Genomic DNA, 26,177 nt, shown 5'->3' on the forward strand with positions numbered 1-26,177 from the left:
AAACAACCAGGAGGTGGAGGGGGAGGAAATGGGCTCCAGTTCTCCCATTTGGCCTCATTGTCTCTAGTAACGACCATCTGCCGAGGGAGCCGGCGTCCAGACCTCACAGACCGGACCAGAACCAGAACAAACGGGCTTAAACCAAACACTTTACGACAAAGATGCAAACCTCATTAAAAACTACAGCGTCAACAGCTACTAACGGGGAATGTCATGTAGTCTCCAGGCTCATACTTCCATTTGATAGCTTAACCAAGTAGCTATGCTAACTTCAGTTGTTATAAAACTGCTGCATATATGAAATAAAAGAAATTTAACACCTTGAAATTGGACCTCTGCCTCTTTAAGAAACTCCACCTCCAGGAAGTCGTCCCAAAACTTTAACATCGTCTTTACCAGCGTTTAACTGAGCAGTAGCTCCTATAATGAGCTCAGCAGCTCCACCAGCTGTTTGCTAATTGCTGCTGGCTAGTCTGAAGGAGCTAAAGGGTTAGGAGCTTTGTCTCGAAGGCGGGGCTAGGTCCACCCAGGCATTTTACACAGCTGAAGGGTTGCCATGGAGATTAGAGAATTTTGCAAACATGCATGAAAGAATAAAAAAAAAAAAAAACTACTGCAATGTTTTTGACGAGAAAACATTAAAATCAAGTGGATTTCATGATTCTGCCTCTTTAAAAACTCCTGAACCAAAATCTACTGACTGTTTCTGTAAACAGCCTGAAAACAACAGATGAGAGAGCAGCCTGCAGGTCCATTCACACTGGGCTCAGGATGTTTGGTTCTGATTCTGCTATTGGTGTATTTATGTGAGCTGTACTGGAGCAGATTCTTCAAAATCAATTTGTAATTCAGTACATTTATGTCTTTATTTTAATAAACATTTTCAGTCAATTTTTATATTTCAGATATCAGAGGCGAAAAGTTTATTGCTGTTTCAGACACTGATGGTTCCGTTTCTGTCGAATAAAACACTTTTCCATGCAGTAAAACGCATAAATAGGACCTGAACTGGTTTCTTTGAGCAGATGTTCTTGTTTCTGTTGATGAGCAGGTCTGATCTCCAGCAGAAACACGCAGCTCTTTACGATCCAGGTGTGCCACACCTTTACGTTCAGACTGGAAACATTCCCTGAATTCCAGCGGCGTCACTAAAAACGTTCTGCTGGTGTGATTACTGCAAAACAATCCTCGTTAAAAACCGCAGAATTACACTGCAAAAACACAAAATCTTGGTCTTGTTTCTAGTGAAAATATCTTACTAGTTAAAGTAATTTTTCAGCAAGATATTGGAGTTTGTTTCAAGTAAATAATTCTTTAATGTTGATGAAAAAGTTATAGTTCTACTGGTAGATTTCATTTATAACATGGGAAAAATGTGTTAAGTGAAAATAATCTGAAAATGGAACAAGCAGTTTTTCTGTAATTTTAAGGAATTATTGATTTAAAACAAGCTCCTATATTTTGCTGAAAATTTATTTGCAAGACAGTTCACTTGAAATAAAACAAAACTAAGACATTTCCACTATAAACTAGACGGAAACTCTTGGTAAGATTTTGTGTTTTTGCAGTGCGAGAGGAAAACCGACTGGTGGAAAAATGAAAAGCGGGTTTTTATGAGACTGGAGATAAACACGACCCGAAACGACGAAGCCGTTTGTCTCGACGTCAACGGCCGGATTCTGAGGCAGACCACGGCGCCGCAGCGGGTCGGCCCAGTCGGTCCCCCCTCCCCCACCCGCTGCTCTTCCAGAGGTTTTATGGGAAAACTAAAAAACTTTGTTTATCTTTGTGGTTGGATGCATCAGGGACTTCTTAAATTAAAATTAAAATTTAAATCCAAAGGAAAACAAAATAAAATACTTTTAATAAATTAAAGGAGATTTTCCATCGGACTTTAGTTGTAAATTCATTTGTTCCACTTCTTTGACCTTTGACCCCGGAACACTTTAGTAACCCGGATCATCATCCCTCCACCACCATGCTTCACACCAGGTACAAAGCCTTTTGTCAAACATGTTGCTGTCTAGAGATGAATCGATTAATCACATTAGTTGATTATTGAAATAATTTAGTAATCGATTAATCGTTAACTGGAGAGAATTAAAAAAATAATTTGTTAAAAGAACCACAGTAATTAAGCCAAAGCTGTACAATACAAACATTTTCCATTTAGGATTAAAATAAATAAATGGACTCATTAAGTGTCACTTTCAGCTTCATTTAGTTGAAATTCTGTTAAAATCTTTCATTAAGCTCCAACTATCAGCTAATCCATAAAAATAAACAGATTATTTTAACACTGCATTGATGTTAAACTGAGCAGAAAGAAATTAGTTTTTCATACATCGATGTTAGAGGTGATTTTTTTTAGTTTTAGTTGTGGATGCATCATTTGCTACAGATAAAACTTATTGTATTTTACACAACAACATGTCTAATTTAAAATATTAATTAATTGCCTTTTTCAATGTATTTCTAATATTGTATAAAAAGGATGTTGGTTTCCACTGGGATTCTGACTGAAGTTTTGGATTCTTACATTTTTCTGAACATTTTTTAAGTAAATCACTTTGTTTAATGTTTTTTATTGTAAATTTGGACATAAGCGATTAAATTTACTAAAATAACAGCTACGGTGTAATTTAAAGAGACGGCGGTTTTGTTTTTCTGCGTTTTTTGATGTTTCCAAGATTTAAGCCTCAAAACCCACGAAGGCATTTTAAGACAAAGACTGAAGCATTAAATCCTTGGCCATGTGTGCTTTTAAACTTATTTGTGTAATAATGTGGGCGTTTTGACAGCAATACATTCAGAACACCTGAATTAAATGTAACCATGGAAGCATAAACCGGTGAAATGTGATGAAATGTTTATGCAGGATGAGATAAAAATGCAGGTTTTTGCTCCTATAAACAACCAGATCCGTGTTCTGTTGGTGTAATCCAGTGAATTTCTTCATTTCAGCATAAATAAGCCGAGATTCTGTTGACATGTTGCTCTGCTGAGGCAGTGAAAGCTGTCACAGTTTGTGTGGAGAGAGTCTGCAGCTTTTCTCAAACAATCTCACAATGATTGCAACCATTGCAACCAGCAGGAGGACAAACCAATATGTTCTCAACCCAACAGATGAGCAAACACATGCGCACCGCGTCCCACTTCTACGGATCGCATGAATAAAGTGGAAAAACGAGTGTTTGGTGATACACGGAGACCTCTGTGCTGGAAGGGCAGACGGAATATTCTGGGTTCACAAACAGAAACAAATCTGTTTTAATAAAAGCTGTTTGGGAATGTTCACAGCGCACAGCAAAAAGAAAAGGGGAGCAAAATAAAAAAAGGGCAGACAAAGAGACAGAGGAGGAAGAGGAGGGAGTGATGAAGGGGGAGGAGGAGGAGGAGGAATGCTCTGGCTCGGCTCCCGGCCTCCAGGATGACTCACAGCTACATCTTTATCCGTCCCAGTAACAAGAAACAAACTCCGCCTCGCAGACTGGGAGGGAGAAAAAAGAAGAAATCCCAATCACTTCAGCCATGTTTTGCTGTGCTGTTGCCGTGGTAACCAGGGCCTCAGTCGTCAGCCCTGGTAAGCTCACGTTGCTGTGGATGCAGAAATAATATATGTACACACACACACACACACACGTCTGAGCAGCCCTGAATGAATCAGTGCAGAGACAGAAACACAAACGTTCATCTGACCTTTGCACTAATTTAGCAACATTTTAGGTTTTTTTGCTGCTTTGCAAATCAAATCGGCTCAGTCATTCTGCTCCGACCCGACTGCTGGTTCTGGAGAACAATAATGATCCAGTCTGAGGAAAGGTTTCCTACTGTAACACTGGAATATTTCTAACTTTTAAATTACATTTTTAGTTGAGTTATTCCTTCACTTTTGAGGAGAAAAACAAAAACATTTAAAAATCACAGAAATTTTACATACATATTAAGTTGATTTAAGTACGACCACAAAACAATTTTGCATTTCAGCAAAAACGTAGCTCAACTGTAGTGAATGCTAATAGCTAATGGCTAGCCGTACTAGTTTAGATGGTATTGCTCATCCAGAGGGTGATGACGAGGTTTATATTAAGAAAAACAAATAAAAGTGTCCAAGTGTTTATTAATAGTGTCACAACTTAATATTTTCCCTTCATCAAGCAGTTTTAATTATGATTATTACAGATAAAATAACGTAGTCAGGTTGTGTTTGTACTAAAAACCACTGAAGGAAACAAAAACCGAAAAACGAAACCGAGCACAACTTCATGAAATATGAACAAAAACGGAGTAGCGTCAGATTTCAGCAGTTGTAGGATTTCTCTTGTTGAGTCATTTCTCCTGCTAGCACTAGGCTAGCGCATTTGTTTTGGTTAGATTTACCCAGAATGCCATGCATTGTAGTTCACTTTCTCCTCTGGTCCGCTTCACATGTGCATTCGAATGGCACCAGAGTTCACTTCAGCCGACCCGGGGTTTGTAGGCGGACCAGAGTTCGCTTTTTTGGTTCGCATTCACACTTCCCAACCGAACCGGACTTTATAGAGAAACGGATTGGAGTCCAACTCCAGCGGACCGGGAGTCGGACTCCAGCTGGTGTTAATGAACCCTTAACCACCACGGATGCTTCAGCTGTTAACCAAAGGAAACTTTGCTTCTGCAAATTGAGTTATAAAAGAAAAATGTTTCATTTTTCCAGAATTTAAAAAAAGAAAAGAAAACAGCTTCAATAAAACAGAACCAGCTGCAGTTCTGCTCACTGAAGTTCTTCTGCAACTTGTTTCAACATCAGAACCCCAAACCCACATTCAGCATCTGGCTCTTTTCTGCAGCTCTGCTGGCAGAAATCCTCCCACATTCATCACAGCGGCCAGTCGGCCATTAAAACCACCTCATCCTGGTGTGGGAGGGAGTTTCCCCGTGACTCACTGTCCAGCACCGGGCGGAAAGCGGACCGGGTTCTCCCCGACGCTCCCCAATGTCTCTGCAGCTCTGTGAGGAAGAGGAAGGCTGAGGAAGAATGGGGCTTCTGCAAACAAACGCAGGGGCCCTGAAACAGAACCAGGAAATGAACCGTGCTGAAGGCCAACAGCTGAGAGGCGGCCAGAAATGTGCCTGCTCTAATTTTATCATGAAATACTAAGTCAGAAAAAGCTGAAAACATGTTTTTTAAAATGCGGCCTTGTAAACATCCACAGGTTTTTAAGAGCTGAACTATAAAACGAGGAACGTTGCTAAATGAAAAGGCTTGTAGATCATAAACAAGCCTCCCTAAAACAAATATCTAAGAAAAAACTATATTAAACAAAAATACAACAGAATCCGTTTATAATTACTTTGCACTAATTTCTAGAGTTTGAATTTGACCTCAGTGACTTTATGAAACATCCAGAGATCCAACCTTTTATTTAACTTTAGCCAAATCATAACGTTTTAGAAATAAATAAGCATTAAGATTTGAGGATATTATGATTTATTAATGCTGCTTCAGTCCAGCCCGTCTCGTTTATGGGTTTGAGTCGACGTGTTTTCAGACCCATGTTTTTGTGTTTAGTGGGTCCCACTCCTCCCTGCCTGCCGATTGGCTGGATCCCTCAGCCAATCAGAAGTCGTCGTGGTTTATAGTAAATGGGCGTAAAGCTGCTGGAACGAAGGGGGATTTTCCCTGGACTTTTGATTAGTTTTTGGCTCCTATGTGAACATTTAACAACTTTTTCCACTTATTGTGTTTAATTGTGGGAGAAAGTTTTTCTGTATTTTTAAGTTATACTAGCGGCTAAACAGCTGTTGTTATCCAGTGGTGATGTGAAAAAATGAGACCATAAAAAGTCATTTAAAATGATTTCCTCTCCTTTTCTGTAAAAACAAACATGAAAACAAAAAGGAAAAGATTTTTAAAGCAACTTGTGATTCAAATATAATCTTCAGTGAGTTTTCACCTGAATGGAAAGTAACTAGTTACATTTACTCCATTTACTGCAAGTACCATTAATCTGCATGTTATATTCAAGTTGTTTACAAATGTTCAGATTGAACATTTGTAAATTATTTAGAGGAAAGCATGTTACTCAGTTAAATTGCATGCATAAAGGAGAAAAAACAACATGTATGCATGAAAGACAGGATAAAAATGAAACTGTAAGTTTATGTCTCATTAAAATTATATAAAATGTCTCCCAAATATTCATGATGTCATTTTCTAACATATTTTATTTTTTGATGCATTTTTGTTCATAAAAGTTGTTCATTAATTAAAAGAAAAAGTTTAACGTTATCAAGGTAACCGTTTACTTGAGTACTTCAAGTTTTCACCTGTGTATAAATCAGTATTCAATCAATATTATGATGCCAATCAATTTTAGCTGCATATTTTGCATGAATGCATTTATAAATGTTGCATCTTTTCATCTACTTTCAGGATAAGCCAGATTAGAAAGTTTAATTTGTAAATTTGCTGTAAAAAGTTTTCTATTGCTTTTTCTGGTGTTGAGCAGTTTCATGCCATTAGTGGCGACTCCTACTGTTTGGAAAGAGAACTGCAACTATCGGAACAGAAGCAACATTTAAAGTATTTTAAGCTCATCAGTCCAGTTTGGTTTATTTGATCCTGATCAGATCGATTTGCTATTCCTGAAGAAATGTCTCAGGAGAACAGAAGCATGTGGGTTAAAGGATTTTTAGCAATAATTATTCTCTCTTTCCAAACATCACTGAATTTAAATCACCCCTTAAATTTATTGAATATTATCAGATGAATAGCCTGAACGGGTCGGGTTTTGAGACTAACTGGTATTTGCTGCTCCTGTATGTTTAAACGGATCGACAGAAGCAGAGATTACCAGCAGCTGCAGCAAAATTAAACTGGTTTTTGTGAAGTAAATTCATAAGATCAGGTTCTGGTCGGCCGGAGTGAGGACACTTCATCCAGCCCGGCTGCATCACTCCGAGTCTGAACAGAAACGGATTCGGATCCCTGCTCTAAAACAAACGCTGAAGGCTGGCAGCTGGCCGCTTTCTGTCTCCTCTGAGACAAAGAGCACAAAGACAGGGATTGTGTGGGATTGGGGTAAATAGTTGTAGCCACTGGCCACCCGTTCGGCGCCTCATGTTGGAGAACGCGGCTCTGCGTTGGCAGGCGGACCGGGACAGATGCCGACCGGGTCCGACTCGTCGGAGAGGCCGCAGCGCGTGACTGAAACAAACTCCAAATGAAGGAACGACTCGTCCTTGATCTGGAATGGGCCACACCCAGATTAACGCCTGGCAGTGTTCACATAAAAAGTGCATGAATCGGTTCCTTCTCCTCCCTGCCGGATCGTCTGACTCACTTTGACTCAGACAATTGTTGAATTTTAGAAATTCTTCACAAAAAAATCAGACTGAAAGTGTTGCAGATAAGGAAGGCAAAGATAAGAACCTGTTAATGTTCGCTGGAGAGACTCCAGAGTTAAAGCATTAAAACGACTAACTTTATCCAACGATCACGAAGCCGAACGTGTTCTGTTGGGATTTTAACTGACAGTAGTAAATAGCTGCAAAATGAAATGAAAAGTACAAACCGAAACAAGAAAAACCTGAAGTTGACTGACATTTACTCTGCCGAAGTCGACGTTCTGCAGAAAGAGCTGCAGGTTTAAGGCTCCAGGAAGCTTTAAAAGATAAAACGTTTTGGTGGTTTGATGTTCAAAGTAACTGCACTGCAAAAACACGAAACGTTACCAAGTACAAATATCTTACTACACTCAAAGACAAAACTTATAACTGTCCAGCAAGATAATGGAGCTCTTTATAAATCAAGAATGGTTTAATATTGATGAAAAAATATTCATTAGCAGATGTTTTCACTAATAAGACATTTTTCCCCAGTTATAAGTGAAACAAAGGTGAGATCAAGAAACTGCAAAAGCACGCCACACTTTTAAGATTTAATTTCTTTAAAAGGCACAACTTGTATTTTTCTGTGCTAATCTGTTACATGAGGGGTGCTCAACGTGTGGCCCGAGGGCCATTTTTGGCCCTTGAAACGATTCTGATCAGCACCACGACCACAAGTCAAGAACGGTAAAACGTTTGGCAAAACAGAAACGGAAGATCTCAAAAAAATTGGAAATTGGACTGTTTCTGTGTTAAATGGAAAAGCAGACAAAGTCTCTCCTGTTTTGGATCTTTAACGTCAGATCTTAGATTTCATAAAAACTACAGAGTAGGTAAAACTGAAAAGAGAAAAATCATGTTAAACTTATTTTTTGTGTTTAATACATTCTGTGGCCCGCAAGTAGATTAAATATGCCATTTTTGGCCAAAAAAAAAAGAAGTTAGACCCCATGATAGTGGATTTTATGCACTATGATGCATAAAATCCAAACCCGTTAGGCTCTGCAGGTGTGCACTACGCTGTAAATACTTTTCTGAGGTAATATTTGTCTTTCATTTTGAGCGTTCTGCTCAAACCTGAAAAACTTCTGCAGTTAATGAAAGAAAATCTTTGAAGCTGCCAGATTTTTAATAACTGGTTCGGCTGCATCGTTTGGAAACTTTCTGTTTAAGTTAGCCGGTTAAATCTCTGGCTGGATCTGAAAACACTCATTTTAAATCCCAAAAACCTGATTCAGGCTCCACACATTGTTGTTTTCAGGCTCCAATCAAAGATGGCTGCAGTTTTTCCACAAGCACAGTAAAAAGAAAAAAAAAGGCAGAGACGAGGGAATGATAATAAATCCCATGTGTCGCTTATGAAACTTCAGATTTCACGATGTTTAGCTGCAACTGCTTTGTAAATGTGGAAACGGGAGAATCTGGTGCTGGGGAGCAATCAAGCTGCGGTTGAGAGAGAAGGCTGGCAGCCGGGCGTTCACACGCAAACGCTGCAGCGCACTGGCATCGCACACCGACACGCAGGAGGCCCTGGAGGCGGCGGAGAGCCCGGCGCTGACGAGTCCGGCCCGCAGATCAACAGGATGCAGCAGTAAAACTCCAGGATCATTCGCACGGCGTCAGGTGAGCCCAGAGAAACGCCGCTGCTGCATCAACTTTAATACGCTTCCTGTCATTGTCTTTGCTGCGCCGGCCGCGCCCGGGTGGTGGCAAAGAAAAACGTTTGCTTTTTCCCCACACAATCTGCCAGTAACAGTTTTCTTTTAAAGAAAAAAAAAATTAGAAAGAATGAACGAACCATGGATGGATGAACAAGACGACTACAAAACATTTCTGTCATGTTAAATATGAGTCAACAAAAGGCCGAAGTGTTGGATTATTAAAGCGGCAGTGTTATGAAAAATAAAAAAGTTTTCAGATTTCTATCATATTATAAACAAACCTGGAGTCTTGCTTTGATTCTTTCATGCATGTTTTATGCATGGCAACCATGGAGATTTAGGGATAAAAATGCCTGGGTGGCCCTAGCCCCGCCTACAAGGACAAAGCTCCTCCTCAGACCCTTCAGACTAGCCAGCAGCAATTAGCAAACACCTGCTGAAGCTGTTGAGCTCATTACAGGAGCTACTTCTGGTGAAAACGTTGCTAAGGGGTTAATAGAGGAGCCATGTTGGAATGACTTCCTGAAGGTGTAGATTCTTAAAGAGACAGAGGCCCAATTTCAAGGCTTCAACTTTAATAATTGCAGAATTATTGTGATAAATATTGCTTTTGAGATTTTCTTCTAGTAATACATTAATCCAAATTCACCGTCTCAAAGACAAACTTTGATTTTACAAAGAACTCAACACTGGAACTGGGAGATATTTTAAATAATCAAAACAAACAAATTACCCTTTAAAAAAACTGAGGTCATTGTTATTCATTATGTGATTAATTGATTGATTGCTTTGCGACAGGCCAACATTATAACCCGTCAAAGGACTGCAGATACAAACTGGCTTAAAAGCTACAATCACGACATTAATGTTTGAGCTGAACATTGTCCCTTCCTAAATAATTATTATTACAGTATTTTTATTACAACTGAAGCCAACATATTTACTTTACAGTTATATAAAATGACCGTGCCTGGAAATGGAAACACCGGCCCTTTAAAGGAACCACATTAAACCCGTCAAACTTGGACCTGGATCCCAGTTTTCTGTCGTCTCATTACAAGCAAACAAAAAAAAACAAAACAGATAATGCAGGACACATGAGACTGAGAGCTGGAGGAACACCCGGTTTGGATCATCAGAACCGGAAACCGAATCGGGTTGGAAACAGAGTAAAAGATGTGAACAAGATGGAGGCGGTGAGGGAGAAGAGCCCGTCCATTTTAAAGTCATTCATTTCCCTCAGAGTGACTCATCGAGAGCTTGGCGAGCTGCGAAATGGAAACTCCACAAACACACACCAGCAGGCTGCCAGAACCTGCGATCGGCACTGGGTTCTGCTCCGCTGCGGCCCGGCTCTGTCATTACTCGCTTCCCAATGGGGGCCAACATGGCTGCCCTCCATCCTGATGTTTACGGGCCGCCACATGTGGCTCCTGTTAGAGGCTGGAGGCGCAAACAGCCTTCAGAGGCTCACAGCCTGAGCTGGAGCGATTCATCACAAGTTACCATGAATAATCACAATTAATCGATCGATTACCAACTAATTCAGGAATTAACTGTTAACTGAAAGATACAGCCTAAAAAAAAAAAACTCTCAAACACCATCCTCAGACTAAACTAATGAACAACATTCTGCATTTAAGATTTAAAACCATTATTTGTAATAAAACAAAAATAAAATCTATAAAGCATCCATGGTTGAATAATGGTCGCTTGCACTGGTGGTTCAAACAATTGTGCTGAACACAGCAAGAGCTACAAGAAAATAAATACAAAGCAGCTTTTCCTCTTACCTACACAAAAAGTTTACTTTAGTGTGACTTTAGGTCTTTCTAAAGTGAAAAAAAAAATCTAGATAAATACCATTAATTGATGTAAAAACTGTCTTTTCTACCAGTTTAATTTCCTAGTGATTTCACATACTTTCTCTTATGTATTTGGTTCACTAAAAATAAATATTACTATAAATACTCATTAAAAGAAATCCACAATGGTTGCTCCAGTTCACAATTAGAGTGAAACTGCAGAGGAGGTTCTTCTGATGAAGAAGTTTCCCTTCGGAGGTTTTTCTGGGAGTAAAATCCCTGCAGACACACGTCTTGCAGAAGAGCTGATGTCTCCTTGTTGGTCAGGAAATAAACTGGGATTCCCTGTTAGGAGCTGCACAGTCTGACTAGGATGAGGAATCCGGAAAAAAAACAATTCAAAGAAAGAAGTTTCAATGCAGGGATCAAAATCTTTTGATATTTAACATTACTGTTGTATACTTTATGAACAAAAGGCTGCTTGCTCAGACCTGATGTTCTCCAGCGCAGGAAACGTTGAGTAACATGGAACGCTACAGGCTCAGTTCATGCTCCAACACACAAATCATGAGGCTAATTTAGCTCTCAGGCATTTCAGCAAGTTTCACCAAACTTTGATCATTAACTGCTCCTGCACACCTGGATAAAATAAACCGATGCATCCAAAACCTGCAGGACTGCAGCTGCGTTTCCACCGACCGTATAACTGCACAAACTAGAAATACAAAAATATGTTTCAAAAATGGGTGTAGTTCACGGGGAAACATTTTTCGCATTCCACAAGTCATGTGATCAAAAACAGGAAGTTACTACTGGCAGAAATGACAAAACAGGAAGTAGTTGGACCATGATGGCTTTTTAATGAATTATAAAAAGCCAATACAAATTTATTCATATTTGATTTTAACTGCATTTATTAAATGGGAACACTGCAATTACAATTTTTTTCCAAATATTGACGAAGTTTTTCACATATTTGTAAGGGAAGCGCAGCTACAAGGACTCAATAACTGGGGTCAAAGTTTGCACAGGTTTCACCAACTCAAATTTAAAATTATTATAAATGACATTTAAGACCTGCATCTCCACAGAATGTATAAACTTTATCCAGCCAACTGGAGATAAAATTGCACTTACCTCTGATGGACAGAAAAATCTAGCTATCTTACCAGCTAGCAAGGGCAGAATGAGCCGTTTTAAGGACTCATTAAAAGTCACTTTATATACAAATTAGCTGCTGCTGGCTACGCCCCCAACTCAACATTTACACATGGAAACGGCTGCAAAAAGGTGCACAATTATACAAGCCTATGTCTTTGCAAAGCATCAGTAGAGCCTCCTGCACAACCAACAAGAATGCAGCAAGTTTTCTGGATGGAAAGTCAGCAACAAAAAAAACGTTTTTGTAAAGCGCGTACAAGAAGCTGACCAAATGTGCTGGAGGCCAGTTTGGGTTGCTAGGCAATGGTCTGGGCTTCTGCAGTTGCTAGGCAATAATGCAGCTCCTCCTGATTTGTGATGTTACATTCCAGACGTTTTTGAAACGGCTCATTTTCCAATTCCAAAAAATATTATCAAAAACTGGCTTTTTAAAGTGCTTGTTCTGTTTTTAGAAGTAGTTGAAACCCAAATGAAATTATTAAAACATCCAAAATGTGAATTCTTTAATTTAATTTTGCATACGTCTCCTTTAACGTGTGATTTGTACTGGAAGGTTAGAGGTCTGATTCAGGCAAAATGTACCTGCAGGATCTGCATACCGTCAACCTTCCCAGGTTTTACCGTTTAAATCCAGATCAGCCAGACGAAGCCGGAAGACATCCAGGCAGACTAATGGAGAACGCGAAACTAAAAAATGAAAGTGCCTGCATCTCAAAGATAATTCAGCTCTGAATCATTTTTCCAACAAGCCGTCTGGTATTGGGAGTATTTTCTGGCCCCCCGGAGCGTCGTGATTCAGTTTACATGACTCCCAGATAAAAGAGCTCAGATCTTCCCCGCCATGGCTCACCCTGACAGACAATTGTCCGCTGACACAATCCAGGCTGAGATCATAGCAAGAGAAGAAATGTGATCAAATGACATGAAGAAAAGCTGCAGCTGGGTGAAGAGAAGCAGCTCTGGCTCTAACCACTGATCACCATTATGACATACTGGGCCACCATCATGTAATGTTACCTCCGTTAATGTTATTAGTTCCAGCAGCTCTGTTCCTGCTGGGCGGAAAGCAGAGCTGCAGCGATGATCACTGGAGGACGAAAGCAGCGAAGTGACGCTCTGTTACGATGCTGAAGCAGCAGGAAGTAGCTCCAATATGGTCACAAATTATTATTCATATGCATTTAACGTACAACAGATCAATTAAAAGATGGACACAGCTGAAGCGTTTGATATTTTCCACTCAGAAACTGAAGTTTCCTTCGATCACAATGAAACGTTTGTGGATGTAAAAATGATGATTTAACTGAACAGAGTTAAATTTGCATATATTGCGCCTGTTGGAGCATAAAACATTTGCAAACCAAACTGACCTACTTTTTGCTTGCAGAAGGTAATCCCAACTCCAAGAGTGATGGCGGATTGTTCCAGAAGGAAACCGATCACTTAACCTCACCATCGTTTTAAAACATACAACGTGGCGCAGGGGGTTAGCACCCCCCCATTTGGAGGCCTTAGTCCTCGACGCGGACGTCGCGGGTTCCACTCCCGGTCCCGGCGACCTTTGCCGCATTTCTTCCCCCCTCTCCTTGCCCTCTTTCCTGTCTGCCTACTGTCGCAAGAAATATGAGCCACTAGCACCGCAAAAACTCTTAACTCTTAAAAGAACATACAACGTGCATTCACAGTTTAAAAGCAAATTAAAACATTCACGAGAATCCAAGAATTAAAACTCTAAGCCTCCTAATATTTGTCGTTTTCCAGCTGCTGCAGCTGAATAAAGCAACGTTTCATTCTTTAACAAGCTGCTGCTGACGGATGGATCTGCTGCTGTCGTCGAGTTTTCAGACTCTACAAACAGCTGAAGGCCAAAATGTTCAGCGTCAAATCCAGAGCAGGTAAAATAAACAAATTTAATCAGAGACAGCCCAAGGCATAAGCAAACCAAGCTGCTTAGAGTCCGAACCAACAGGGGCCTCGAATAAATGCTTGAATTTAGTAAAGATTGCAGATCTAAAGTTTGTTTGTTTGAGAATTAGTGTATTAGTGTAACAATAAATCAACAATATATTTTGTGATAGACATGTGACCAATTCATCTGACAGAATATTTGCAAAGCCTTCTGGGAGATGTAGGCAGAGGACAAGCTGTAGCTCTCCTGGCTAGCTAACGCAACTCACTCACTCTGGTTACCTAGCAACAACCTTTTGAGTAACTTGCTGTCAGGTCTAAATACCTATTAGAGACAATTTAAACAAATACAGGAAAGACAAGAGAGTTAGATTCTGTTATACTCGCGAGGAGAGCAGACAGAGAGATGTTTCCAGTTACAAATCTCCAACTACTCTGGAAACACATCTGTCTGTTCCTCTCTTTTATTGATCTTTAGGAAACCCTGCCACACGGGGCGCTGCAACTCTAAAAGGGTGGAGTCAAAGCATTCATCACATGGTTGCAGCGCTAAATAACATTCACTTCTAGACACATGTTATCTATACTCTAAATCTTTCTTTCTCCAGGCACAGCGTTGAATAAGACCCGTTGCTTTGAGGCTTTGTATCACAAAGAAGCACAGAGCAGAGTTTATTGTCAGGCATGTAAAACTCTGCTGGGAGCAATTAACACCTCTGTCTTATAGGAAGTCCTGCAGGGCAACATCTGCTGAGAGTAGCTGTCACCCCTATTTCCCAAGGAAGTCTCAGGATAGAATCAAAGTTATTTAACACACAGAAACATTATCTAAATGTAACTACAAGGCTACATGATACAACAAATATTTGATAATTACTAATACAATTTACCTAACACTTGCGCAGCAGCAGTTTGCCTTGTAACTCCTGAGAAAATTAAAAAAAACGTCTTGTTGTGAAAACTCTGGATTAAACAGTAAATGTCAAGTCACCAGTTTGGGGGGATTTCAGATGTTTAAAACAAAAAAAACTAATCCATAATTATCTATAATCGACTGATATGAAACGTTTGTATCATGACAAGTTTTTCCAGTCATGTTGTTCACCCCTCTTGAGAAAATTAGTAAATTGGATTTTATGGTGTCAGCAAAGATAAATGAAGATAAGAGCAGCTTTACTTTGCAAGACTGTGATCCTTCATGGTTTGTTGTGTTGCCATGGTTACAATCTGATGCTTGGAGGTTAATCTTTTTCATGTTTGAGCTTCAGTTTGTTCACAAATATCTCCTCCGATTGTTTCCAGTCAATTAAACTTGGTTTTCTCTTCCAGATTTCCATCAACTCTGAACTGAAACGCTGCTAATGGTGCCCGGCAGGACGAGGGGGCCCAGGCCCCCGTTTAAACTTCCACCGGCCCTTTGATGTAAAGACAAACACATCTTCCTTTTCTCCATTTTAGGAAAGAATCTAAAACGTTTTATCTGAGTTACTCCATAAATCCTCCTGAAGGCCCTGAAAGGCTCAGATGTTTAAAGTTTTACCTCTGCAATGCGCCTTCGATTCCCCTGAGGTTAAATATAGAAACTAAATATAGTCTGATGATGACCCGGCTTCCTCTACAGAACGGTCAGTTTATTATTAGATATGAACCCATTTGTTTCTCACAGCGTCTGTGTTGCTCGGGTGTCGCCTTTACCCTACACCAAACAAAAATATGAGACCTGTTGCACAAAGTCGAGGGAATTTCCAGTTATTTATAGAATATCTGAATGGCCTGTAGTGGAACAAAACACAGTAATGATTCACTATAAACTGTACAGACTTAATGCTCAGCTACGGTCTGGACTGAGTGGTGAAACATTCCCAGCACAGGCAGCAGGGATGTGCTGCATGATGAATCTACTTCCTGCATGATTATGACTGTTACCACAGCAACATACGAACCATCTTTGCCTCGTTAACAACCTTCAGTCTGCAGAGAAACGTGTCTGACCACGTTAGAGCTTTTTTAATCCAGATCCAAAGACGGTTTCCCAAAAGAAAATAAAAGCCTTAGCAGAAGCTCGTCCTGCCTGGAGCCACGCCCTGAACCTCAACAGGTGGGGCGGCGCTGCGCTTTGTGTCTGGGCAGGAAAAAGGTTCGTCTGTTTACCTGAAGATCACCATCAGACAGAACCCGTCTGTCTGTCAGAACCGCAGTTCAGATGTTCTATAGCAGAGAGACAATGGGTGAACAAGTCCACACTCGTTTGGGGGAAAACAGTTAAGAAATGCGCTGCAGTCGCATAGAAAAGTGTAACTTCCTCTTTACGTTTTCCCATTTGGATGAACGAGAAAAAGACGAACCGACCGGACCTGCGATGCTTTCAGATGACTTTAAAGAGGCAGCGTTCATGTAAATGGACTTTTTTAGCTTTACGTCATGTTATGTTATTCCCTTCGAGATGCAGTTCAAGTTTCTGCGACTCCCCCACTCAGCTCCTACAGACTAGCCAGCACCAATTGGCAAACTGTTGCCTTCAGTTGTTATAAAAATGTTATATACAGTATATCAAATATATTGGGCCCCTGTCTTTAAAAACTGGAAGGTTTCCATGGAGACTAAAGGATTTCTCAAACATGTTTGAAAGAATCAAGGCAACACTTCAGGTTTGTTTATCATAAGAGAATAATACAACATGACAGACTTTACCAGTCTATCAGCATCAATTAATGAGAAGACAGGACAACTTCAAGCATTCAGCAAATTGAGGTGAGGAAACTTTCTCCAGAGCAGACAGAGAGTCTGATGAGATCAATAATGTAAATTCTTCATACTAATGCGATAAATAATTTAACAACCAGCATCAGATGCGCTGAGAGGTGATGCCTGAGGTTCATTTAAGTGACTCCTTGAAGACAGAAACACAATAATCATAAATAATAATATATTCAGAACATTTGATCACTTTTTCAGCCATAAAATAGCAAACAGCTCGGGGCTAAATGTTTCAGAGGTTTTCTGAGACGTTTCTCAGCCGAACCCAGCAGAAGGAGCTGCAGCCTCCACCCTCTACCTGCTTCTGCATATTTCACTTTCCAACCGTTTTTAAATCCTTTATGAAAGCAGCCGGAGCTGCAGGGGAATGTCTGGCAGTCCGAGCAGACAGCTTGAGGTTCTCCCTGCGGGAAGGCGACATGTGCTACAGTTAGCCAAACAAAGCTGTGTGTGTGAGCGCAGCCTTCAGGCTGAACAGGTGTGTCCCTTCAGCTGGACCGGACTCAGCGCTTCACCTGTTGCGTCGCATTCAGAGGGAAATGAGGACAGAAGCGAGCAGGAAGCCCATCCAGTCACTTCCCATCACACGAGACCACTCGGCCCATTCCACAGGCCTCAAAAAAAACCTCTGAGTCACCGCCGCGTCACGGCGCCATGGCAACCAAACAAAAAAACAGGCTGGCTAAAAGCAGCAGAGGAGAGAGGCGTTTCACCACACAGGCGTCAGAAGATCGGCTTCCTCTGAAAAACAGCATCAGAATCACAACAGAGGCTGAACGTTGCTCTCTCAACACTGAGACTAGTCAGTCAGCAGCAGCCAATACGACGTCTTATCAGGCAAAAAGAAGAGTACGTTTCCACCAAAGACCTCAGAAATTTAACGATTTATCTCAGAAATAAAACAAAACAAAAAAAACATGGAAATTCTGGAGAAAAAAGCCCAGAAATTTGAAGATTAATACAATTTTTAAAAAAAATAAATAAATAACGTGCACGTTTGACAATTTGCACTCAAAAATTTCAGGGAAAAAAAACAAACAAAACTACAACATTTCTGAGCTCAAAGTTAAAAATTTACAAGAAAAACCCTTAAACTCAAAAAGTTTTCATATCTGACATTTTCTAGACAGAGAACAGAAAATCTGAGCTCGAAATGTCTAAAATGTACCAGACATTTTTAAACTTTTGGAGCACAAAAATATTTTTGGAAAAAAAAGGAGCAAATTTCTAAGATCAAAAATACACAACTCAAATTTGAAGATCTCAGAAAATTTCCAGAAAGAACACGATAAACCTCTGAGCTCAAAGTTGTAAATTTGCAAGAAAAGTAAGTCAGAAATTTTGTAGAAAAAAAAAAAACCCTTGGAAATTTCCAAATTTCTCAGATTAAAATCCAAAAGATTTTCTCACAAATTTTCAACTTATCTGAAAAATTTCTACATTTTTTCTACAAAATTTCTGAAATTAATCTAAAAAACAAAAATCTAAATTTTCTTAGCACATTTTCAACTTTTTGAGCTAAAAAATGTCAAAGTTTTTTTTTAAATTTCTGACAATCTGAAAATCAAAATTTTTTGACACAAATTTACTTTTTTCCCACCGATCTACGGCATCGTAAATCCAGGCCGACTTCAGGTCAAAGTCACCATGGATACAATGAAAACCCAACACAATGAGCAGCCGCTGCAGGACAAAGAGACGTCATAAAGATCCATTTCCCGCAGAAATGGTGGAGAGCTCAGTGATAAACTCCTCTCGCTGCTCTGCAGTTCTTAAAGCAGAAACAGAAACTGAACCATTTCATAATTAGAAAAAGGTTTTGAAAGGGTTTGATGTTGAGAGGCTGAATGATGCAGTTTTACTCTCCAGGTAGAGAAACGATGTGATGCTCTCAGCCAAACTCAACCTGTTTGTAGCAAAAGCTTAAAAATGTTCAAATCACTGACTCAACACAGAGGAAATAACTGAAAACCTCCGGATCCGTCCCTGATCTGCTTTCACTAACACACACAGATATGTCACAGACCTGTTTAAAATATGTATAAAATGAGGAAATGCTGCAAAAATGAGATGCTGTGGATTCATGAGAGCGTGCAAATAGGAAACCTGTAGTAGTTTCACTTTCTCTGGGTCTGAAAAACCCACTACAGTCAATAAAGTTCAGGTTATTTTTGTTTTGTTAAATCAGTAGCTGCATCACAAATCCACAACCTTCCATTTCTTATTTAGATACAAAACAGAAGAACATAAAACCATAAATGAAGCTGCAGCTACCCTAAGGTAAGGAGAACATCAGCTGTAAGGCCTGGATGTTTTAAGGTTTGAGTCTGCAGAGATGCAGCTTTAGCGATGCAGTGCTAACAGGATGATAACGCTCCTGATGGAGCAGGAGATAAAATCAAGAAGCATTAAACGAAACATTTATTCACCTAAATTCAGAGTAAAGTCTGAAATAAACAGCTAGGTCACCGCAGGCACAATGAACACAAATACTGGTTACTTTTAGGCCAAAATTACAACATGAACATGGAATAATTACCTCTTTATATGCACTAACTTGCTTTTAATTTAGCATTTAATTATAAATAAGCACTTATGCTCCAAGAAACCTAAGAGATTAAAAACACTTTATTTAGATGATGTCTGAGTTAACATCTGTTAATCCCCGTCTTCATAATCTCACTGAATCTGGTTTGAACTTCTGAACTGGAAATGTTTTAATATTGGGAAACCATTTTAAAACCTTTTTTCTTCTTTTCTTCATAGTAAAAATGTTTGAATTTAACGGAATAATGAACGAGACAAAGTGGAGAAAAAGTGTAAAATAATCTCTGAATGAAACAGGAAGTGCTTTTATTTTGATATCTTCAGCAGGAAGTGTTTCTGTAATGTAGCAACTAGCTTAGCAGTGCCAAACTGAGGTTAGTTTATTTTGTTCTGATCTGCGTTAAGTTGGAGAAACATTTATGTTATGATGAAGCTACAAGGCAACATGAGCATAAAGCTATACATCCCATAATAATCACTGGCTAATAACTGGCAAAATTACAACAAAATTATGCAGCAGCTGCAGCCTGCAGCACACGTACAAGCATCGTTTCAGAATTTTATTGGATAAAACTGATACTAGGAGTCCAAGCCGAATGTCAAGTCTTATTTTGTGATGTACGTTCTTCTCTTCATCAGGATTTCCTTAACTTGGAGTTTCTGAACCCTTTACAGTGTTTCAGCCCCTGAAGAGAACAAGAGACTTTTGTTTTTCTGCAGCAGCAGTTTTTCCACGCTGGAGGGAAAGATCTGGCTGCTGGAATGTTTCAGACACTGGGTCTAAATCAGAACCAGAACCACTCTGATGGGAAAAAGGCAGCACTTTAATACCAAGCTAAAACTAAAACGCTGCATTTATCCCTGCATGATGACAGGAACTGAGCCTCAACAAGGCAGTTAGAGAGGGAAAGGTGGGGCACTGTGTGAAGAGGTGTGTCCCTCCAACACAGCACAGGCCTGAGGCTTGTTAGCTAACGATTCACACAGACTCAGCAAGCGGGAATGTCATCCGGAGAGCCTGTATCAGGTCTGGCTCCCTGCAGCATTCCTGCTACAGAGGTATGCTGTTGCACCACCGCGTTAGTTCAGAGCACTGGGTGTGAGCCGCAGGCAGAAAGAGCCTCGCAGTGAAAATGCAACCATCAGATTTATTCATGCAGATCTGGAGCCAAAGTTCCAGAGAAACACTCAGACGGAGTCTGAGGGCTGGCCGAGAAAAAACAACTTGTCACAACAATCAGTATCAACACACAGCTCTCATGCGTCTTTGTAGCTGACCGCCATCTTGGTAGGGACCGTAGCTAACTGTCATGGTAGTTGCTATGACAACAATAAACAAGCCAGAAGCTTATAACTAGCTCATCCCTATCGAACGAGAGAACGTTGCATAACAATACATTATTATATAATAAATTAAACAATGTAATGTACCTCTACTGTTACATTAACCAACACAAGTACAATACAACTGTTACTCAATTACAATGTTTGAGTACTCTACTAAGATACACATCAGTGAAATATACTGAAGTACTTACAGCGAAACTAGCAAAATTAGCTTAGCTAATGTAGCTTTTATGTGCTAGAAAAGACAGACAGCCTACAAGTATGTCACTAAATGTTTAAAACAAACATCAAGGGCCGATTTGTTCATGTGGATAAAAACTTTTCTGAAATCATGTGTGTACAATATTTTTTGAAACAAAGATATGTTTTCATAAAAGACAAAGATTCAGATTCAACAGAAAAAAAACTGAACATGAAACGAGCGTCAGAGGGATGGGCTGCGTTTGCTGATGAGCAACAGATGGAAAGAAACGCTAAACAACACGATGAAATCAAAAACAGTCGCCCTAAACACCAATTTTTATCAATTAATCACTTTGTGCAGAACCACAAAGCAAATATTTCAGAAACAAAGATTCTCAGCTCCCCTGCAGCGCGGCGCAGAGCCGCTTCGTTACAGCCAGTTAAACTCAATCTGGAGTTACATAATCAGTGACTGGTGTCGGACTGGGAACCTGCTGGGTTTGTCACAACACATTTTACTGGATGATAAACTGTCACTGAAATTATTGTGATAAACGATAATATTGTAACTGCATTTAGCAACTAATATAATAATGGCATAATAATGTATCTTCTGAAAGATAAATACATATTAATTTCCAAAGAGCATCTAATACTGGAACTGGAAGACATTTTAAATTTACAAAATATATAAACAAACCGGATAAAATAGATCATGATGTCTTTGTAAACAAAATTACCCATCAAACGGACAGAAAACAGGCAATAATTGCCAGTATGTAAAATTTAAAAAACTGAAATTGAATTACTTTGTTCTGTGTTTCAAATGTTTTGGGTTTTTTTTCAAATGGTAGCTTTTCGATAACATTAAAGGGCAGCATCCTCAAAAAGAAGCATGCAGATGGAAATGATTGCTCTCAGTTTGATTAATCATGTGATTAATTGGTTGAAGTCTGGAAACCCGCCGCTCCTACCTGGCTTTCAGCTCCTTGTGCTCCTCCCGGATCTTGCCCAGCTCCAGCTGCAGCCGCGCCCGCTCCTTGGCCACCATGTCCAGCGTCTTGCGGGCGTCGGCCAGCTCCGTCTCGTACGCCGTCTTGATGCCGGACAGGTCGCGCGTGACCTCCGACTCCGACTCGGAGATGCGCAGCCGCAGCGAGGCGTTCTCGGACTCCAGGGAGCGCACCTTGTCGATGTAGACCGCCAGCCGGTCATTCAGGTTGCACAGCTCCTCCTTCTCCTGCAGCCGGGTGATGCGGGTCGGGGAGACGGCGCTGCGGCGTTTCTGGCTTGGGGTTTCCATGGCGAGTGATGGTCAGAGGCGCAGATGTGGGGGGCTGGCTGTGGGGAAAGAGAGGGCGAGTTAATGTGAGGCAAAACGGTTACAGAGCCACTAGAGGATCATCAGAACTAGATTCTCTAATAGAGTGTTCACACCAGCGCCGTTTAAACTGCTTTAATCAAACTCCAGTCCGTTTGTCTGGAAGGTCCGGTTTGTTTGGTGTCAATCACATTCTGAGAGATCTGGTCCGCCTACCAACCTCAGTCTGGGTCCGGTTGAAGTGAACTCTGGTTCGGTTTGAATTCATACCGAACCAGAGTTCAAGGTTTTATTTTAACTCCATTATAGACATGAAGTTTGTCAAAATCTCTTCATTCACTCTTTGAATTCATTTTGTTTAATCAAGTTGTTTCTCCAGTCCTTTACTGGTGTATCAAGCGCTGTTGTTGATGGTTGGTGGTTACCATAGCAACAATCAGCTCCGCCCCTTTTTCTGTTACTTTCTGTAACTGTAGGATCAGTTCTGCATTTATATTAAAATGTATTTTTACATTTTATACCAACTTAATCACATGCAGTGTTTCATGAATAACTGACATGTTTTGTATACATTTTTAACTGTTTATTAATAATGTTAATTTTAGCTGCGTTTTATTTTACTGCTTCTAAGTGGAAGAAATGTCTCGTGGCATCTTACCAAAGACAAGAGAAACCTTTAGTGTGTTTACTGAATATTTCAGGAGATTTATATAAATTGTATAGAAATGTTTAACTCAGACTGCAGTTGTGATTAACTGTAGATATAAACACATCAGTTACATGTTCGTTTCTGTTCTGTTTGTATGCATTGGTCTTCTCAAATAAACTAATTAAATGAAGGTGAAACTGATGAGTTTCACCTTCATTTAATTACAAACTGTGTAGTATTTTAGTGTAGTTTCTTAACATCTTAATACAAATAAAATCAGACAAAACTAAGCCACAGATCTCGTGTTTCTGCAGTGAAAGTTGCAAGCAGGCAGCTCAAAATTAAAACATCTCTCCTCCTTTTCCTTTCCAGAGCTTTGAATTAAAGAGAAAAAGCTGCTAATTGCTTCGTCTCTCCGGAGATCCGGACAAAACGTTTTCTTTGAGCAAAATTTGTTGCAACATTTCCAGATATAAAACAATTCGAGCGCTGAGTCATCTGATAAACAGAGCGGCAGGATGCCCAGAAAAGGGCAGCAGGACTCAGAACGGGCTGCAGTTGGAGAAACTGATTCAACATGTATCTGGATGTCTAAACAGTGTTAGTTATTCTCTCTGCTCGACAGAAACTCCCAGGAACAAAAACGTATCAGTGTCACTTCAGACAGAAGAAGAAAGTAGATTTACTTGCATAAATCTACTCATTTTTCTTTCCATCTACAATGTTCCTGGTTCACCATCGTACCCAGTATAAACAGAAACTAAAGTAAAGCCTTTGAAGCTCCGACTCTGCAGAGATTCGCCAGTAAAACATAATAAAGTGTTTTTTATCAGCCGTTATCTCCACCATTAATCGTGCAGGACCAGGGAAGATTTGGTGAATGTTTGATTTTCCAGAGAGGAGAGTGGGCGGGAATGCCAGACTTCGCCATGCACCCCATCACCGCCGTCACAGCGTCTCCTAAACGTCCATGTGGGTGGAACGCCCGAACACGCCCACAGCAGCAAACTCACGCGCCGAGGCTTTCAGGAATAACCGAGTCCAAATGAAACCCGTCAGAACAGGGAGTCACAGAAACACGTGAGGATCTTACCGTAGCGATGAGAACGTCCTCCCTGCAGACAGCGGAGGGAAAAACAGGGAAGGGTTTGTGGAAGTTGTTCTGCTGCGGTGAGGGAAGGATCGGCTGAAGGACGCGGTTCTGCTCTGGTGGGTGTGTGTGCGCCTTTGGCTCGAGCCCTGAACTGCCTGCCTGCCTTCGCCGCAGCGCCTCTACCTACTGCTGGAGCAGGAGAGGAGGCGGGGGAGGGGAGGCCACGAGGAGGAGCCAGGAGCCGGCTCCGTCTCCCTCCTGCCGCTTCCCTTCTCATTTCGCTCAGGCTGACCTCAGCGGCCGGACCGAGCGGTCTGTCAATAAAACGCAGCGACACTGAAACCGAGCAGCTGGAGGGAGAGGGAAATGTGCAAAAACAACCCTTAACACGCAGGAAAAAACAGAAAAATCCTGCAGCTGAAGGAAAAAAAAAAAGACAAAACAGCTTTTAGGAGGAGAAACTTCACTCAAACACAATGAATCAACCAGTCAGAGCTGAAATCTGGCAGGAAAATAACCTGAAGTCCAAACCTGAAGGGAAATAATCCTTAAAAACGGCTAAATAAATCCCATAACTCACCCTGAAAGCCTAAAACATCTGACACAAACTGACCCCGCTCTTATATTTATTTCTCCGGGGTGGAGTTAATGGAGTCACAGGTCCAATCAGGTTGGGATGCAGGGAGAAACGGACGTTTTTATTTTCCTCCTCACCATGGAAAAGTGTGCGCATGAGGCCAGACGGCGGCTCGGTTTGGGCATGGGGAGTATCCCGGCCCGGTGCCGCGTCGGCCTCCCAGTAACGAGTCCCAGTTAGGAGCTGCTCACGCCTCCTGCCCACACCAAGACCTTACCGCTGAAAGCACCAGGCAGGCAGCCAAAAGGAGCTTCTTAAGAAAAAAATCTGCCAATCTTTAGATCTAGTTTATTTTTCACCAAACAAAAACTTCTAAAGTTTGTTTGTGTAGCACATTCAGGCAGTTTTAGTCAGAACTCCAGCAGCAGCATTCTGGATCAGTGACTAAAGATAAAAATGGATGAGTTTCTCTTGATCTTGTTTTTTTTTTAGTCTTGTAATCCTGGAACTTCAGCTGATAGAAGGCCAACTTTGTAACCGTCTTTATTTGGATCTGAAGGTTCAGGTCAGAGTTCATCACTACACCCAGATTTCATCCTGATTCCTCGTTTCCAGCTGTAATAACTGAAGCTGTGAGTTGACTCTAGATCGTTCCTCTTTTGCTCCAAAGATAATAAATAGTGATGCACCGATTGCAGTTTACTGGCCGATCCCTGATCTTTAAAAAGTCTGAGCTGCCGAATCCGATGTTGGCCGATATCAACTTTTTTTTGTCAGAAATGTTGCTAAATATAGAATGAAAGTCGCTGAGTTTGTAACAGTGGGGCGACTATTAACTGCAAACATGCAGATATGACCTGGTGGGCGGGGCCAACAGTAGAGCAGAAGAGGACAGTAGCTGATTTTAAGACATTTGCAGAGGGAGATGAGATCAACTTCACATTGAAGTACTGACTGATAATCTCCCCCTGAATGAAGGAAATCGGTGCCGATAAATCGATGCGTCCCTAATATTAGTGTTTACTTAGTTTTAGAAGAGATCGCTTGCTATTCCTTTTCTGAACTCGCTCCATTCACATTAAAAAGTTCCCTAAAAATAATCAGCGGAGGATTTCAGGATTTATTCCATCACTGTATGAACAACTTCTTCACTTTGGTCCTGAACAGTAAATCCAAGCTGCCAGGAATGGTCAACAGCAGACATGCGGTTCTTGTTCTGAACCAAAGACTCAACCTGACCGACTCTTTAGACGTCCATGTTAGCTGTGGATCCTCTTCCTGTTTGCCACCTTGTCTTCATGGTAAACCATGAAAGCAGGAAAACCAAAGACAAACCTGTTGGGTTTCTCAGTGACTTCCATCTCTTCCAAGAAAAAGGGTTATTTGGAAGCAAAAGAATTTCAGCCTCAAAAGGAAAGTAAAACGTTTTCAGATCAACTTCCATCCTGTTTAAAACCTGAGGAACGAGCTCTGCAGAACCAACGAATGTTGCTCTTTCAATCCGACCCAGCCTGCACTCATTCAGTTTACAAGTTAAATATTACAACTCAAGTCAGTTCCCAAGAAACAATCTACATTTATGATCAGTCAGTGCCTTTTCTCCGTCACAGCTCGTTACTCGTGGATGTTAGTCATCCAGAAATCCAGAATGTGGCTCAACATCAAACAAATGTTTCTTTGTGTCTTTAGTTTCCAATGCAAATGATAAAACGGGTCAGGTCAGGTCACTGATAGAATCAGAGATGCAAACAAACAGCCAGGATCATCTCTGATCCGATGACAGGAAGCGGCTCTCCA

At 40.6% G+C, this 26,177-nt stretch overlaps 1 protein-coding gene and 1 long non-coding RNA gene across 2 annotated transcripts in view; one reads left to right on the top strand and one right to left on the bottom strand.

Annotated features, from left to right (window-relative positions):
• Window positions 1-24,001, bottom strand: part of LOC116717940 (lamin-A-like) — a 35,274-nt gene extending 11,273 nt beyond the window's left edge. The window contains exons 1-2 of the mRNA XM_032559624.1: window positions 23,804-24,001; window positions 21,715-22,081 (exon numbers count right to left, since the gene is read on the bottom strand). Of these exons, the coding sequence (XP_032415515.1) occupies window positions 21,715-22,043 (329 nt within the window). The 5' untranslated portion in view covers window positions 22,044-22,081; window positions 23,804-24,001. The remainder of the gene's footprint in view (window positions 1-21,714; window positions 22,082-23,803) is intronic.
• On the top strand, window positions 3,971-17,692 carry LOC116717941 (uncharacterized). Its single transcript, XR_004338850.1, has 3 exons — window positions 3,971-8,994; window positions 13,760-13,893; window positions 15,236-17,692. It is a non-coding gene; the product is annotated as an uncharacterized LOC116717941 (long non-coding RNA).
• Window positions 24,002-26,177: the final 2,176 nt, after the last annotated feature.

Source organism: Xiphophorus hellerii, chromosome 3, assembly GCF_003331165.1.
Source record: "Xiphophorus hellerii strain 12219 chromosome 3, Xiphophorus_hellerii-4.1, whole genome shotgun sequence".
NCBI lineage: Eukaryota > Metazoa > Chordata > Actinopteri > Cyprinodontiformes > Poeciliidae > Xiphophorus > Xiphophorus hellerii.